This window comes from Panthera onca, chromosome D1, assembly GCF_046562875.1.
Source record: "Panthera onca isolate mPanOnc1 chromosome D1, mPanOnc1 haplotype 2, whole genome shotgun sequence".
Lineage (NCBI taxonomy): Eukaryota > Metazoa > Chordata > Mammalia > Carnivora > Felidae > Panthera > Panthera onca.
Window position 1 is genome coordinate 4,397,837 of NC_138348.1, and position 14,850 is coordinate 4,412,686.

A 14,850-nucleotide genomic window follows, 5' to 3' on the forward strand; every position below is an offset into this window, starting at 1 on the left:
TGACTGAAGCAGGGCTGCGGTCGCCCAGAGCCTCTGGGGCTGCGGACTGCTTCTTCCGTGTGGTCAGCTTTCGCGGCGTCGATGGATCAGGAAGGGACTCCCCGTTTTGAGATGCCGGCCTCACTCTGCTGCGGTGAATCCGGGGATCCACCCCGTCAACCTTTACTGCAGGAGGGGTGGACAAAATGACGGTGAACGGGCCCCTCCAGAGGGGTTCAGGGGTTGGACATTCCACCCCATCACCCATACAGCGTCTCCTGGTTTAAAGGGGTGAGCGTCTGTGGTCGGACTCACAGGTAATCGCTCCCTGACCCGATGGTGTTGGTGGTTAGGGCAGAGCCGAGGCCCACATCTGTTGCCTTAGGGTTAGATCGCCTGTCTCACCTAGATCCCCCCTTATGCCCTTGATAATGGGGGGAGGCAGCCGCAAAGGGTTTTACAAGGGGAGAACCCCGTCTGCTTCTTCAGCCTCCCACCTGCAGCCGCGGTCTGCCTCCCTGAAGGTCCCTTATCTCCCCCTGCCTAATGTTAACCCCCTTCCCTATGCATCCCTCCCCCGGATCAGGGCCCGTTTAACTGCCATTAGGGAACAGGGACGATGACCGTCTGGCTTCTTCAAGCTGATAAGGGACGGTGTGGGGGTACAGCAGTTAGAGTTGGTCGAGTGGCCCACGGTGTGGTTCTACAGGAAGGTTCTACAGGAAGGCGGGCAGGCATGAGGCGGCACAAACATGGGCAGACACGAAGAGAAAAACATAAAGATTACACTGATCGACAAGATGGCATCTCAGGATAATGTCCCCGGATCCCAAACGCGCCAAACAACCCAGGAGAGACCCTGACTTTGTCCGAGTATGCCCGAATGTCATCCATCAGTCCTAAGACTCTGTGACAATCACCGGTTATATTGAAACAGCATATGTCAGGGACCCTCTCATAACCCGGGTAACGGAGGCGCAGTAAGCCCGGAGTCCTACTGGAAAAAAGAGTCGTAACGGCAGCCGTTTACCATTATTAACTGGTAAATTTTTAGGTAAGCCAAACCCGGGTATTTTTTTCTACAGCAGACCTTGTGTTATTTCTTGCGCCTTTTCTGCCTTGCAGGGGAGGGCCCCCACCCAGTCAGTAAGAGTGTCAACCCATACCAACAAATGTTGAGACCCCTTTGACCTGGGCATAGGGGTGAAATCCAATTGCCGACCTTTCCCGATGGCCTCCAGTCCTTTGACTGCCGGCCTGTGGTTGAGAGGTTGTTTCTAAGACCTACTTCACAGGCTGGTATTACGTGCTGAACGGTCCTTGACAAGTTTTCCCCAGGAAACATCCTTTGGGCCACTTGGCAAGTTTTCTCTCTCCCTAAATGAAAGGCCTGATGCAGGACTTGAATGCTCTTCCGGATCTGTGAGCCCGGTGATGGTCGTTGCCCTGCTCTGTCGGTAACCATCCCGAGGGCAGGAGACAGTGTCCACGGGGCTGATTTCCTTGGGAGGGTGGGTGGGATGGAGTCTCCTTTAATAGTTGACACGGCGGGCAAGCTCTTCTCTGAGCCCTGATGTCTCCAGCCTACAATTTCCGGTAATTCCCCCCAACTCTCATCATCGTTTATCTGTCCTGGAGTTAGTGGCTTCATCGTCTCCAATTTAGTTATAATGTCCCTTTCTAGCAAGGGAGTAAGGCTCTCTGGCCTTATCGAGAAAGAATGAGAAAAAAATTAGTTTTCCCCATATGCATCCCAGGGGCCGAGAGAAAAATGTAGTTATGAGTTTCCCGGAGACGCCCCTCATCGTCATGCTGCATTTGGAGGGTTGGCCTGGAGTGGAAAGGAGGACAGAGAAGGTGGCCCCGGGACCAAGAAGGAAATGAACCGGACTTTCAGTTACCGGAGTTTTCCAGGGTTACCCGAGGCTCCGGGCTTCCGACAGGCAGTCGAGCCACCCCGAAGAGCCCCGGGCCCCCATCAGTCCCCTGCCAGGGACACTGGTTATCTGAGCCCTCGCAGATAGAGGTCCCCGAGGGCATTCAGACCTCCAGTGACTGTCTCCACACAAGGGGCATGGCTGGTGGGGCTTTGACTGCTGTTGTCCCTTCTGAGGGCAGTCTCGTTTCCAGTGAGACTGGCCACATAAGTGGGTGGCATTTGGGGCCAGGACCTCGGGAAGTCTGGTCTGACATAGCGCGTAAGGCCACGACTAAGGCCTCAGACTTTTCTTACGCCCGCTTACTGGTTTTGTTTGTTTGTTTGTTTTTAATCTCGGTTGTAATGTGCCCGATTGGCAGCTGGTAAGAGCTCCTCCTGGGTCCCTTCCAGACCAACTGCCAATGTTTGCAGCTTCCTCTGACTATCTGGGGCCAATTGAGTGACAAATGTGTCCTTTAAAATCATCTCAGCCTCAGGGGTGTCAGGGGAGATATATTTAATGAGAGCCTCCCTCAACCTCTCCAGGAAGGCCATCCGGCTCTCCTTCTGTGTGTGTGAAACAGTGGCTAATTTAGCATAATTTAAGGGCTTACCCTTAGACCTCCTTAATTTCCCTAAAGCACCAGCCTGGAAGCGGGGGCGATACCATTTCTCAGTGAGATGGTCGTAGTCCCAGTTAGGATCTTGGGGTCGAACTGCCGAGTCCCAGTAGGAAACAGCTCCCTGCAGGACCTCCAGCCCCGTGATAATTAATGAGTTGCTTTTTCTTCGGAGTTTATAGATCAAGATCAACCCGATTTTTCAGAACGCATCCCAAAGGAGTGTTGGCCTTGGCTGGGGAATATGCCCATCTATAAGGGAAAAAGAGAAGAGGCGTCCCTTATCTTAATTTGCCGCAGCGGGCCAGGAGAAGCCACAGCTCCTGGCCCTGAGTTTTGGCTGGCTGTTCGACCGGCAGCCAAAAACTTTGTCAGTCTCGGGAGGTGCTGGGAGCAAGTCGCTCTTACCCCGGCTTGACCCTACCTCCGAGAGCTGACCTTGTCTCCCTGGTTTCTCCTATTCCGCCGTTTTCCGCCTGTGGGACTTTGGGGGTATTGACCGTGACCCAGTAAGCCTTCCCTGGTTGTAGAAGGACACCGTCATTTTATTTTGGCCTCTTTACAAATATATTTTAAAAGGCTGGTGGAAACCATGTTTTTTTGTAAGGATAAAATGGGTCGTCAAGGGGCTAAAAGGGCCGAAGTCGAGGTCTATTCCCTTGCCTTTTTTCAGCAGCGCCCACATAAACACGTTCCAGCCACGTGGATATCCATTTTAGAGTATCTAGGTGGTTCCAAATTGGCAGACACTGGGCTACGTGTAGCAAGATGGCTCCTGTGTATCCCAGTAAAAGCCCTTTATATATGTCGTTATCTATCCCTCATCGGGCCCAGGCATCCACTCCTGTGCTAGAAAGAACACAGGTACGGAGCATTTGGAGGCTGGCAGCGAGGACGTCACCGTCTCCCCAACCTTTAGATCAAAGGAGGGGCAATTTCAACCAAGGCTTGAGTAAAACAACTCAAAAGGGCATGCTGTCCTGCCGTCCTGCCCTTCAGTTAAAATCGTATATTTTCCCCCTATCTTTTTGGGCAGACAAAAGAGGGCAACATCCTTTGTTCACCTTTTTTTTTTTTTAAATCAAAAGCATACCAACAATCCAAGAAAACATTGCCTTTTTAATGGAGAGTAAAGCAGAATTTTAATCTTATAGCAGTGTACTTTTAAATTATTTTTTTTTTTTCAACGTTTTTTATTTATTTTTGGGACAGAGAGAGACAGAGCATGAACGGGGGAGGGGCAGAGAGAGAGGGAGACACAGAATCGGAAACAGGCTCCAGGCTCCGAGCCATCAGCCCAGAGCCTGACGCGGGGCTCGAACTCACGGACCGCGAGATCGTGACCTGGCTGAAGTCGGACGCTTAACCGACTGCGCCACCCAGGCGCCCCAGCAGTGTACTTTTAAAATCCATTCATTTTAACCTTCGTCCGTCCTGGCCACATATAAAATTTCTTTCTAAAGGTTTCCCTTCACAAACCTTCTACAACTTTGCTTTGCTTTCAGATGTCGACCTAAGCCCTTTTACTCCAAACGACCATCTCAGGACAAAATTACTTTCTTTTACCCTCAACAAAAATTACATTTTTAGGGACGCCTGGAGGGCTCAGTCGGTGAAGTGTCCGACTTCAGCTCAGGTCATGATCTCGAAGGTCATGAGTTGGGGCCTTTCATCAGGCGCTGTGCTGACAGCTCGGAGCCTGGAGCCTGCTTCGGATTCCGTGTCTCCCTCTCTCTCTGCCCCTCCCCTGCTCACACTCGCTCTCAAAAATAAATGTATTTTCATTTTTTATATCTTTCTTACCTATCTCCTACTTTTTTACATACAGACTTACTTTCCTTAGTTTTATCAGTCTTAATTACATTTAGCAGAATTTTAACTCTTAGGAACCTTAGTCTCCAGTGAAAGGTCAGCAGTAACCAACTGTGAACTGTTACATCAGAATTTTTTTTTTTTTTAGACGCTAAATGTCTCAACTAAGCACAAAGCAGATTTTCCATAGTAAAATCTTCATAAAGCATGAAGCACGTTTGTAAGACCCAAATAGTCCTTTTTCGCAATAAATCAGAAGCACAAACCTACCTCTGGAAATTAGTGCCTTAGCCTCTTACCTCATTAGGTGTCCAATGAATTCAATCCCAATTTATCACGCAGGCAGAAGTGTACCGTTTCAGGTTACCAAAGACTTTGAAAGCTATCTTAACCATCACCCATCAAAACCACGGGACAAAGTTAACTATCGCTTTTCACCCATGAAAACTACGAGACAAAGTTCGAGGTAGACCAACCAGGGACAGTTGGCTCTGATTATCATAGTCATTGGCCCAGGAAATGAATGAGAGAGAAGTCCCCACGCACAGTCACACGGCGACTCCGACCCACCGCCCAACGGCTCAGAGTCGCAGCTTTGTTCCTTATTCCTTATGAACTGCTCAGGCAACTCTGGGAGGTGATCAGGCTCCCCTCCTGCCTCTCGGGGCAGGCCTACCAGAACGGACGAACTGGGTGCTTACCAGTCTGACAGGCTGTGCTCCTGGAGCCGGTTCCTGGGCCTCACGGGTTCCATCGCGCACACACGGGGTCCTGACCCCGGCGCCCCGCGAGGGCTAGTCTGCGGATCCAGTGGTCTGGTCCGCTGGCCCCAGGCAAGGCTGCCTGTCCCGGTGCTCCGAGCTTTGTACCCCGGCGGCAAAGCGGTTGGAAACGCACGGTCTCCAGATCCCGGACACGAGCCCCCCGGAAGCGTAGCAGGATTCTCGCACGGAGAGTCGTGACACCGAGGCTTTCCTTCCCAGGAAGCAACTTCATTCCTGCCGGCACAGGCTCAGAGGGGTTTGTACCTCAGAGAAACTACCCCGAACACCGCCGTGTGGTGTAGCCTTTTATGCATTTTCAACTTTCTCGTCTCCCATATATGGGTACCGTGGAGACGTACCGTCGGATTGGGTGCTCTCTTGTTACAGGGTCGTGAGGGACGTCACCTACGCACAGAGCCACGTTGCCTTCCCTTATCTTGCGATCTCTTTTTACCACATTCCTTAGGGAGGGGACCTTATCACAGCCCGCCCCCGGCTCTCCTGGAAAGAACAAAAGGGAAATGAATGGGAGAGAGGGAGGAGGAGGAGGAGGATAGTGAGGGGCGGGGATATGGCCTGGCCCGGCGTGGAGATGGCCTGGTGGCCGTGTTCCCGCCCTGAGCTGGGAGAGGACAACCTGGGTCCAAGTCCGGCACGTGCAGGGGCGGGAAGGGCTGACGGGGTCGTGGAACCACCTGGAAGTGGCAGGGGCCGTGGGGCCCAGCTTCGGGGTCTGGGGGATGGCGGCCTCACGGAGTCCGGGAGGGACGCGAGGGCTCTGTGCCCGCCAGCGCGGCTTGGATGACTGGCCTACAGGCACGTCTTTAGGTGGCAATTCTCACGCGTGGCTGCGTGTGGCAGTCACCTGGGGGAGCCGGAAGGACGCGGTGGGCTTCCAGACTCCGCGGGCCGCCTGGGTCCCCCCGGTGGTGCCCGCACAGCTGCTCTGGCAAACGCTAAAGAGCCCCGAGTTGCCCTTTAATGGAACAGAAAGGCTGGGGATCTCCATCCAGTTTCTTCTCGGACCTTCCGAGACCTTTTGGTCACCTTCTGTGTGACCTTTTTGTTTCTGCCCCGGAGACCCTCCCCGCCCTGCCTTTCTGGCAGTGCTGTCCCCACAAGCTGTCCCTCCCGCAGCACTGAACTCCACACGCCTCCTGACCAGTCAGGCAGTTAAGACTTTTAGGACCCCGACCTCTGTACCCCAGCCGCGTGATTTCAACACTGTTGTCAAACCCGTCGCCCTGCTGGGTCTCCTTCGTCCTCCTCCTCACCCGGGACCTTCGCCAGCACCGGAGAATTCCCTCATCGACCATGTTCAGGGGTGCCTTAGGCTTTCTGTTTCCATCTCTCAAAGCACCAGCTCCCTGCGGGCAGGGGTTCGGTTCTGTGTTTGTGTCGGTAACAGACCCACCTGCGTAATTATGTTGTACTCGGCTGAAAACGGAGATAACTCTGTGTTCCCTGGACACGTTCCCTCGCCATGACAAGAGACGGAGTCTCACGGACGCTCTGGACGGTAGAATTTGGGCTTAAACTCTTGTCTGACGCACGGGATTATAATCAGGCCTTATCTTTTAAACGCCCCCCCCGACCCCCCCACCCCCGGTGGCAGGGGTGACAAGACAGACACACGGAAATGACCATCGAAAGCGGATGCTATCTTTTATTTTGCCACTCAAAATAATTATCAAACGGGAAAACAAAAATCTTAACAGCAATAACACGGCACAGCATCAGGGCAGAGAAGACAGGACTGGCCACCCCACGAAAGTTGGCACAAGACCATCCGTCGTGTCCGAGTTTGGCCGTAAGCGACATCGTGTGGAGGAACATTCTCGAGGGCTTCCTCAGGGCTGTTTCCAGTCTTCTGCGGAGGCTGCGGGCGGGAGGTCGGGCAGGAACCCCAGGGCCCCGGCCTCTGCAGAGAAGGAGCGCGCTTGGGTAGAGCCCCAGAGAGAGCGGGCGCTCCAAGCCCACACGCCCGAGCCGCTGCGGCCTTTCCCCGGGGGTCTCCCAGGATCACACCCGAGATCGGGCACACCCCATCCCACTCCGCACCCTTTACCGACGTTAAGTCTCACACCTCTTATGCACCTGAAATGGTCAGACTTTTCAAACCATGATTTAAAGGCGTGTAATCCGCGTTGGGGTAATAAAAAGCAGTGTCTCCTAATGCAGTTGCGCGTGACAAAATTCGAAACGTAACAGAGCAGAGCACGGGAAGCCCCTGGAAGAGTCCGTCTGCCCCTTGCTGGAAAAGTCACCACCGGATGTTCTCCGGCAGGAGCTCTCCGCACGCTCGGCGGGGCTCCGACGGAGCGAACTCGGTTCTGGGTTCTGGGACTGCCGCGTCCTCCACGGTCCCCCTGCCCACGGGCGGTTCTCAGGAAGGAGCCGCAGGCCTCTGACCTCCTCCCTCCCACACCCACCTGAACCCCTTCAACCCCGGCCACCCGCGCAGCCAGAAAGCACACAGACCAAAACACGACCCAGGAATTGGTCCCGGCCAAGTCTTGGCCAAACTCACAACAAACTGTAAAGTGCAAAACGTGACAACCGTGTCCCCTGCTGTCCCCGGTCCCTGTCCCCTGTGCTCCGCTCCCAGGGCACTGCCACCTCTGTCCTCTGTCCTGGCGCCTTCCGGTGAGCAGTGTGACCCCCGGGGCTGTGTGATGAAGGCAGTCACTGCTCACTGTCGCCCGCACGGCCACACAAGGCAGAGGCGCGAGGCTGAAACGGGCCCCCAGGGAGGCCTCGTGGCATGTGGTACCCCCGGAAGACACCAGACCTGGGATGGAGGTCATCAGACTGAAGGGCAGCCTGTCCTACGGGAAGGCTGCGGAAAGAAAGACTGGAATCGGAAATACGGGCGAACTAATTCACCAGGCTGACAGGACGGCTTATGATGGCCTACAAGGGGCCATGGCCCCTAAAATGTACAGGAGTTGCTACCGTGACACCAAGTGTGGCCCCAGCCGAGTGGGTGGGACCTGGGGCCTCCCTCTCCCCTGCTTCCTGTCGAGGGTCCCTCTCCGGGGACAGTGCTGGGACCACCAGCAATTCTGACCAACACTGGCGATGGGAATGTGGTGGGGGGCGGGGGGGGGCTACTTACTCCCCAAGGGAATTCTACGGAAGCCCTTTCTGGCAGGTTTTTCATGTGTGTGGGGTTCCAAGAGGTGGCCTTTAAAATTGGTAATATTTTGGGGCGCCTGGGTGACTCAGTCGGTTAAGCGTCGGACTTCAGGTCACGTCATGATCTCGCGGTCCGTGAGTTCGGGCCCCGAGTCAGGCTCTGTGCTTACAGCTCGGAGCCTGGAGCCTGCTTGGGATTCTGTGTCTCCCCCTCTCTCTGCCCCTCCCCTGCTCATGCTCTCTCTCTGTCTCAAAAAAAGAAAGAAAAAAACAAAAAACCCAAAAAACATTGACATTGGTAATATTTTGGGGCGCCTGGGTGGCTCAGTCGGTTAAGCGTCGGACTTCAGGTCACGTCATGATCTCATTGTCCGAGAGTTCAAGCCCCACATCAGGCTCTGTGCGGACAGCTGGGAGCCTGGAGCCTGCTTTGGATTCTGTGTTTCCCTCTCTCTCTGCCCCTCCCCTGCTCACACGCACTCTCTCTCTCTCAAAAATAAACATTAAAAAAAAATTTTTTTAACGAGTAATATTTCACATACCTTTGAGACGCAAGAAAGTCAGAAACTCAATTATCGTGCGCACAACAGCATTCTCGGACAGCGGCCTGGCAAAGCTTCCTAGGAAACAGAAAGAATCCGCGTCTGCAAAACCTGCCCCACGGTGGTCTGCACCTCACCTCTCCGTCTGCAGAGACCTGGGCATCTGGAAGTCAACACACTGGCCGTGACCCCTCCCTCCCCGCAGGGCCTTGCTCAGCACCGCGGGGAGGTAGGGCAGTGGGGGGGCGGGGGGAGAGCCAGGTCAAGGCCAAGGGGCCTGCGTGCCCTGGGGGTGGCGGACGGAGATGTGACCCACAGCTCGCTCACCTGGCCTTGCTTCGTCTTCGGGCGGGAGCTCCCGTTTGCCAGTGAGGCCGGGCTTCTCCTGAAACGATCTGTGGTTGTCAATGGCATCTGTTCGCAGAGAGGAAAGCACCTGACCATCGTCCCTACAGTCACACATGCCCCAGCCCCAGAGAAGGACGCGCTGGCTGCGTATAATCTAACACACACGGAAAAAATAAAGCCACGGCAGGGAAACCATAGAAGCAGGAAGATCGTTCTCTGTGGAGCTAGGGACTCGTGCCAGGGCCAGAGGCACGATCTCCCCCAGGTGCTGGCACTCTGCCGGAGGGGGGAGCCCACCCAGACAGGAGGGGAGCGAGGGGGCGCACAGCCTGCAGGTGCAGCGAGGGGAGCGTCCGGGGGGTCCCGGGGGCGCCGGCGCCCGAACTGTCTCTCGGGGACACCGCAGGGGCTGGGGTCCTATGTCCCTGAAAACAGACTTATCTTTCAAAGACCTCTGTGGCAGCTGGACTGGAGCCAGGCGGCCAGAGACAGCCAGGGACAGCGGCAGAGGGGGAGAGGGAGGGGGAAGCAGGGGGGCTGAGGGTGCGTGCACACGCGTGTGCTCGTGTGCGCTGGGCGGTGTGAGACAAGGGACTGCAAGCAGAGCGACCCCTTGAGAAACTCGGGAAGAGAGCAGGAGGTCCTGACCCAGCGTCCAGCGGGGGGCCAGGCGCCTGATTCGGGGCGACGAGGCAGCGCAGGTGAAGGGGCGACGGGGGCAGGCAGCAGGGGGCTCCACCTACAGGCCGAGCAAGACGAAATGAACCCCTTCCTCCAGAGCCGGAGTCCGTCCGGAGTTCATGGCACGACACGCGGGAAGAAGCAGGGCGACCCTCGCGTGGCGCCTAGAGCCAGGTCAGGGCCCCGCCGTCTGCAGCGGGCGGCCGGGACGCGGCCCGCGCTGGCGGAACGGGGCGCACCCACGAGCCGGTCTGGATGTCCAGCTCCTGGTGACCCAGCCGGACAGAGACACCACCTTGATGGTAAAAGGGTCCTGCCTCAGGACTCACATCTTCCTGACGGACGCAGTTTCAACATTCTGAGGCACCACGAGCAAAGATCTCCGGTGAACGGCCTTCCTTTCCTCCGGGCCAGAAGCACAGAGACGAGGTGCTTCCCGAGGGACGGAGCTCAGGGTCCCAAAGGGCTCGGGGAAACGAGCCCTTTGAGCCCGTCCGTCCGTCCCGCAGGCGAGGCCAACCCCCTTGCAGCGACAGGACCGCACGGGGACCTGCCCTTGCCTTTGACCCGAGACCAGAGCACCCAGAGACGCTGCCTGTGGCCCCGGCTGGCTCGTCTCTGTCCTCTCTGTGCCTGTGTTTCCGGAAGCATCCCCCAGGCGATCGGACAACCCTCTGCGGCAGGAGGTCTGTATTCTCAGGGTGGGGTTAGGAGCTAAGCGCCTAGTTGCTCTGGTGGGAACCGAGTTGTTCGCCTCCTTTCCTGCGACGTTAGGCAGTTCATAAACAGGGGAGGGTTTGTTTCTGTTTCTTTTTAAGATCTAAGGCTGTCCCCAAACCAGCCCTGCCTGCGAATTTGAAACTGCAAGTGCGTAAGCGATTGGAGGGAGGGTGAAAGGTCTTCCCTCGTCCCCTCCTTTAGGATAATTAAAATCTGCAGGTGCCCCTCGGACAGAGGGGACACACGCAGCCCGCAGGTCCCAGAGCTGTCCTCTTCGGGGCTGGGGCCGGCTGGAGGCTTAGCCTGCTGCCCCCTGTTCCTGCCAGGAGTCCCACAGCCCGGAGCGAGCACTGGCCTCTCCACAAGCAGCTGCCACACGAGGGGCGTGTGAAGGCCCAGCACCTCCAGACCCACCGGGTTCTCTGCATCGTGAAGGCACTGAAGCTACACCGTGTCCCCGCGGTGGCACGTCAAGGACAGGACACTCAGTAGTAGTCCACCCACAGCCTGGCAAGTTCTGGGAACTGATGGCTGCGGGTGAAGCCACACGCCCGTGTTCTAGTGAGTTCCCCACACACGCAAGCCCCCCACCCCGGCCTCACGGTTCAGCTTGAGTATTCGTGGCGCAGAGCTAAGGCCCGGGGCGGCCTGGCACCCTGGTGGGCGACCGCAAGTTGGTGCAAGTGCCCTGCCATCGGCCACCCGCCCAGATTTGAGCTTTCAAAGCAAAGTGCTACCGAGGCCGACTGCGGCCGGCAGGCCCCTTGGGGGAACATCGGGACTCGGACCAGCTGACCCGTTTCCACTTACGGCCCGGGGCGAGGGCTGTGGGCATCTCATGCCTCTCCGTGCAGCCGGGTACAAACCCCTGCCCACCAGCCCCGGCCCCAGTCACGCCCCGGGAGACCTTCACGTGTGGGTCACCGGGCCCCCGGCTGACACTCGGCTTTCTTCCTGCTCGTCCCTCGCCTCCCAACGGGGCATTTTGGTCAGGCTGTAACACTCTGAGTCCTGCCCTGTGCCACACGGGATGACTGACCGTCCATCCCCAGAGAGCAGGGCGCCACGAGGGGTCCTGGTGATGGCAGTGGGCTGGGGAGGGCCCGCAGGCGAGGGGACAGGTTTGGAGCAGGGCACGGGGCGAGCGTGTTTCAACTGTCCTGGGGCCATCTGGGAGTTCCCATCCGGGGCTTCCAAAAACACGACAGAGAGAGGGCTTGAGTGCCGAAGACGGCCTGTGCTTTGTGACGCTGAGGGGGATGGGGGTGTCGAGGGAGGCGCAGGGACTCGGGAGAGGACCCAGAACAGAGCCCCGAGGGAAGGTCCGCCTTCAAGGGCTGTGACCCGGGGAACCCCGGGCAACGTCGGGGTACAGGGCAGGAGGGCGAGGAGGGAGAGGCTTCCAGAAGGAACGGTGCTTGGGCACATGTCCAGAGCGGAGGCTGGCAAGGCTGTGTGCGGCGATGCACAGGTCCCTGGTCACCCCGTGAGGTTTGGGGGTGGGGCGGGGGCAGCCCTGAGGGAAAAGGGGCGGTGGAGGAGGCAAGGGGAGGGTGCTCAGGGTCTGCCTGGCCGCAAGCCGCAGGACGGGTCAAGGTTCAAGACAGAGCAAGGCAAAGAGAAGGGGCAGATGGGGTCAGAGGTCCCCAGGCATCTGCCCATTTGCTGAGGGACAGAAATAAAGGGGGAGCAGGAGGCTGGCGGCCGGCCGGGGCTGCCTTTCGGGGCGCGGGAAGGGGCGCCACTGTGGACGCGGCGACTACTGGAATCAGCTGCCCCCCCTCCTGCTCACAGCCTCACGGAGCCCCCACTTCCCCTTGACTGAGACCGGAGAGTCAGCATCACAGTGTGGCTGGCCTCGCGGCTCTCAGGGGCAGGGTCAGCACAAGTGGCTCCGGGCGTTGGAGGAGCAGAGCCCTCGGAGCGCGTCGCGCACCGTCACTTACGTGGCCCGAGGAGGTAGCCGGCGCTGTTCAGGGTCCAGCCTCTCTTTTCCTTCACCTTTGTGGGGGGGGGGGGGAGAAAAGGGGGTCAGATGGCCAGGCTGGGGCCGGTACAGGCTGCAGGGGCTCACGGGAGCCCCCGGGCAGCTTCTGGCAGGGTAACCCACGGTGGTAGGCTGTCGGGGGTGCCTCAGACCATCACGGAATTTACAAGCACACACACAATAGTGCGTGAAGGCGAGACGCACATTCCAGGCCGGTCACCAGGCTTTCCACGCATGATGTGGGAATCCGGAAAACGCATACGCTTCCCGGGGCTGCAGGAAATCCCTGCTTTGCCTCCACATATGCTACATTCGACCTGAAAACAGGACTCCTGGCTTCACCAAATAATTCACTCTAGAGCCACCGGCCCGGAACCCACGGTGCACCCAACTTGCTTCTAAGCCACACTGAGGACACGCCAGGTGGAGGGCACGTGTGGGTGGCCCGCTCCTGCACGGAATGAAATGAGATTTGCTGGCAGCCTCCAGCTTTCACCGGTTTCTAGCCCGGAGCCGGTCGTGCGCCGGCAGAGGCGCCCCCCACCCCCAACCCCCCAGGAGGAGCGGGGAGCGCTCCCGCGGGACCCCGGCCCTGGGCTGCAGGACGCCCGCCGCCCCGCTCCCGGGCGGCTGCCCAGCCCCCGCGCCCCCCGCCCCGGAGCGGGAGGACGCGTCCCCCGCACTCACCGGTGACCCGAGCCCCGGGGTGGCCGAAAGGGCCGCGGCGAAGAGCAGCCAGGCGAGCAGGAGCGCGCAGCCGCCGGGCATCTGCAAGGAAGGCGCGGGGCGGGCGTGGGGCGAGCAGCGGGGCCCCCGGGGCGCACGTCGGGCGGCCGGGGCTGGGGGGCCCCCGGGAGGGCCCAGTGCGGGAGGGGCGCGGACCGCAGGCAGGGGTCGCCTCCCGCTGCCCCACCCCCCGGGGCGCGCCGTACCTTGAGCGGGGGCGGGGTCCCGGGGCGGCGGCGGGTGCGGGCGTGCGGTCGGTCGGTCGGTCGGGTCTGGCAGAGCCCGGGGCGCTCAGCGCATCGCGCGGCCTCGGGAACGCGGGGAGGAAGCGCGGCGGCTGGGCTCCCTCGACGTGTCCGCGGCCCCGGCTGCCGCCGCCGCTATTTATGCCGCGCGCAGCGTCACGGGGCTCAGTTCCCGCCTTCCGCCCCTCCCCCCTGCAGTGCCCCCCCCCCCCCCCCCGGGGGTGGCGGGAGGGGCGGTAGCTCAGCAGAGGAGGCTGCGAGTGGTTCGGTGGCGTGGCTGGAGGGGCAGGAAAGGCACAGTGCCCCCATACCCCACGGGACAACCTCTGTCACCCCACAGAGAGCCCCCATCACCCCTGTAGAGAGCCCCATCACCCCTGCAGAGAACCCCCATCGCCCCTGCAGAGCCCCCATCACCCTTGCAGAGAACCCCCATCACCCCTGCAGAGCCCCATCACCCCTGCAGAGAATCCCCATCACCCCTGCAGAGAGTCCCTCATCACCCCTGCAGAGAACCCCCATGACCCCTGCAGAGAACCCCCATGACCCCTGCAGAGAAACCCATCACCCTGCAGAGAGCCCCCATCACCCCTGCAGAGAACCCCCATCACCCCTGCAGAGAACCCCCATCACCCCTGCAGAGAGCCCCTCATCACCCCTGCAGAGAACCCCCATCCCCATGCAGAGAATCCCCATCACCCCTGCAGAGAGCCCCTCATCACCCCTGCAGAGCCCCATCACCCCTGCAGAGAACCCCCTCATCCCCCCTGCAGAGCCCCATCACCCTGCAGAGAACCCCCTCATCCCCCCTGCAGAGCCCCATCACCCTGCAGAGAACCCCCATCACCCCTGCAGAGCCCCATCACCCTACAGAGAACACCCATCACCCCACAAGTTTTCATCACCCCACTGGGGCCGTTGCACCATGGGAGAGCCTCTGTCACCCCTCTGAGAGCCCCCGTGTACTGAACGGGGAGCCCCGAAATCCGTAGGGGAGAGCTCGCAACATCCCATGGCCCGGGTCATTGCTGCGGTGGTGGGCCCCACCCCCCACGCCCCCCACCCCAGGTCCAAGCAGGGGAGCGAAGCCCCCACCCACAAGCAGCACTCCCCCGCTGCAGAAGGAGGGGGCGAGGGCCCCCGTACCACACACCCCTGGGCAAGCCCTCCGTCCGAGCTAGGCCCGGTTGGGTGGTCCTGGGGCAGGGGTGAGGTAGGGCAAGGAGCAGGATCCCCCTCCCCTGCAGACGTGCGTCCCGGCTGGAGTGTGGCTTCAGCCTCAGAAGCCATTCATGGCGGGAGGGCGGGCCTGCTTGCGGGCCTGGCTTCGTGGCCTCTGGTGCCCAGTGACCCCTGTCCTGTCTTGGTAA

General features: G+C 59.2%; 1 protein-coding gene across 1 annotated transcript; it reads right to left on the reverse strand.

The window, feature by feature from the left end:
* Positions 1-6,741: 6,741 nt before the first annotated feature.
* Positions 6,742-13,590, reverse strand: GAL (galanin and GMAP prepropeptide). The gene is made up of 6 exons (XM_060607500.1): positions 13,442-13,590; positions 13,197-13,277; positions 12,469-12,523; positions 9,101-9,187; positions 8,774-8,851; positions 6,742-7,014 (listed from the first exon to the last, which is right to left on the reverse strand). Exons 2-6 carry the CDS (start codon positions 13,275-13,277, stop codon positions 6,944-6,946), a joined length of 372 nt encoding a protein of 123 aa, XP_060463483.1. The 5' UTR covers positions 13,442-13,590; the 3' UTR covers positions 6,742-6,943.
* Between the last annotated feature and the right edge of the window lie 1,260 nt (positions 13,591-14,850).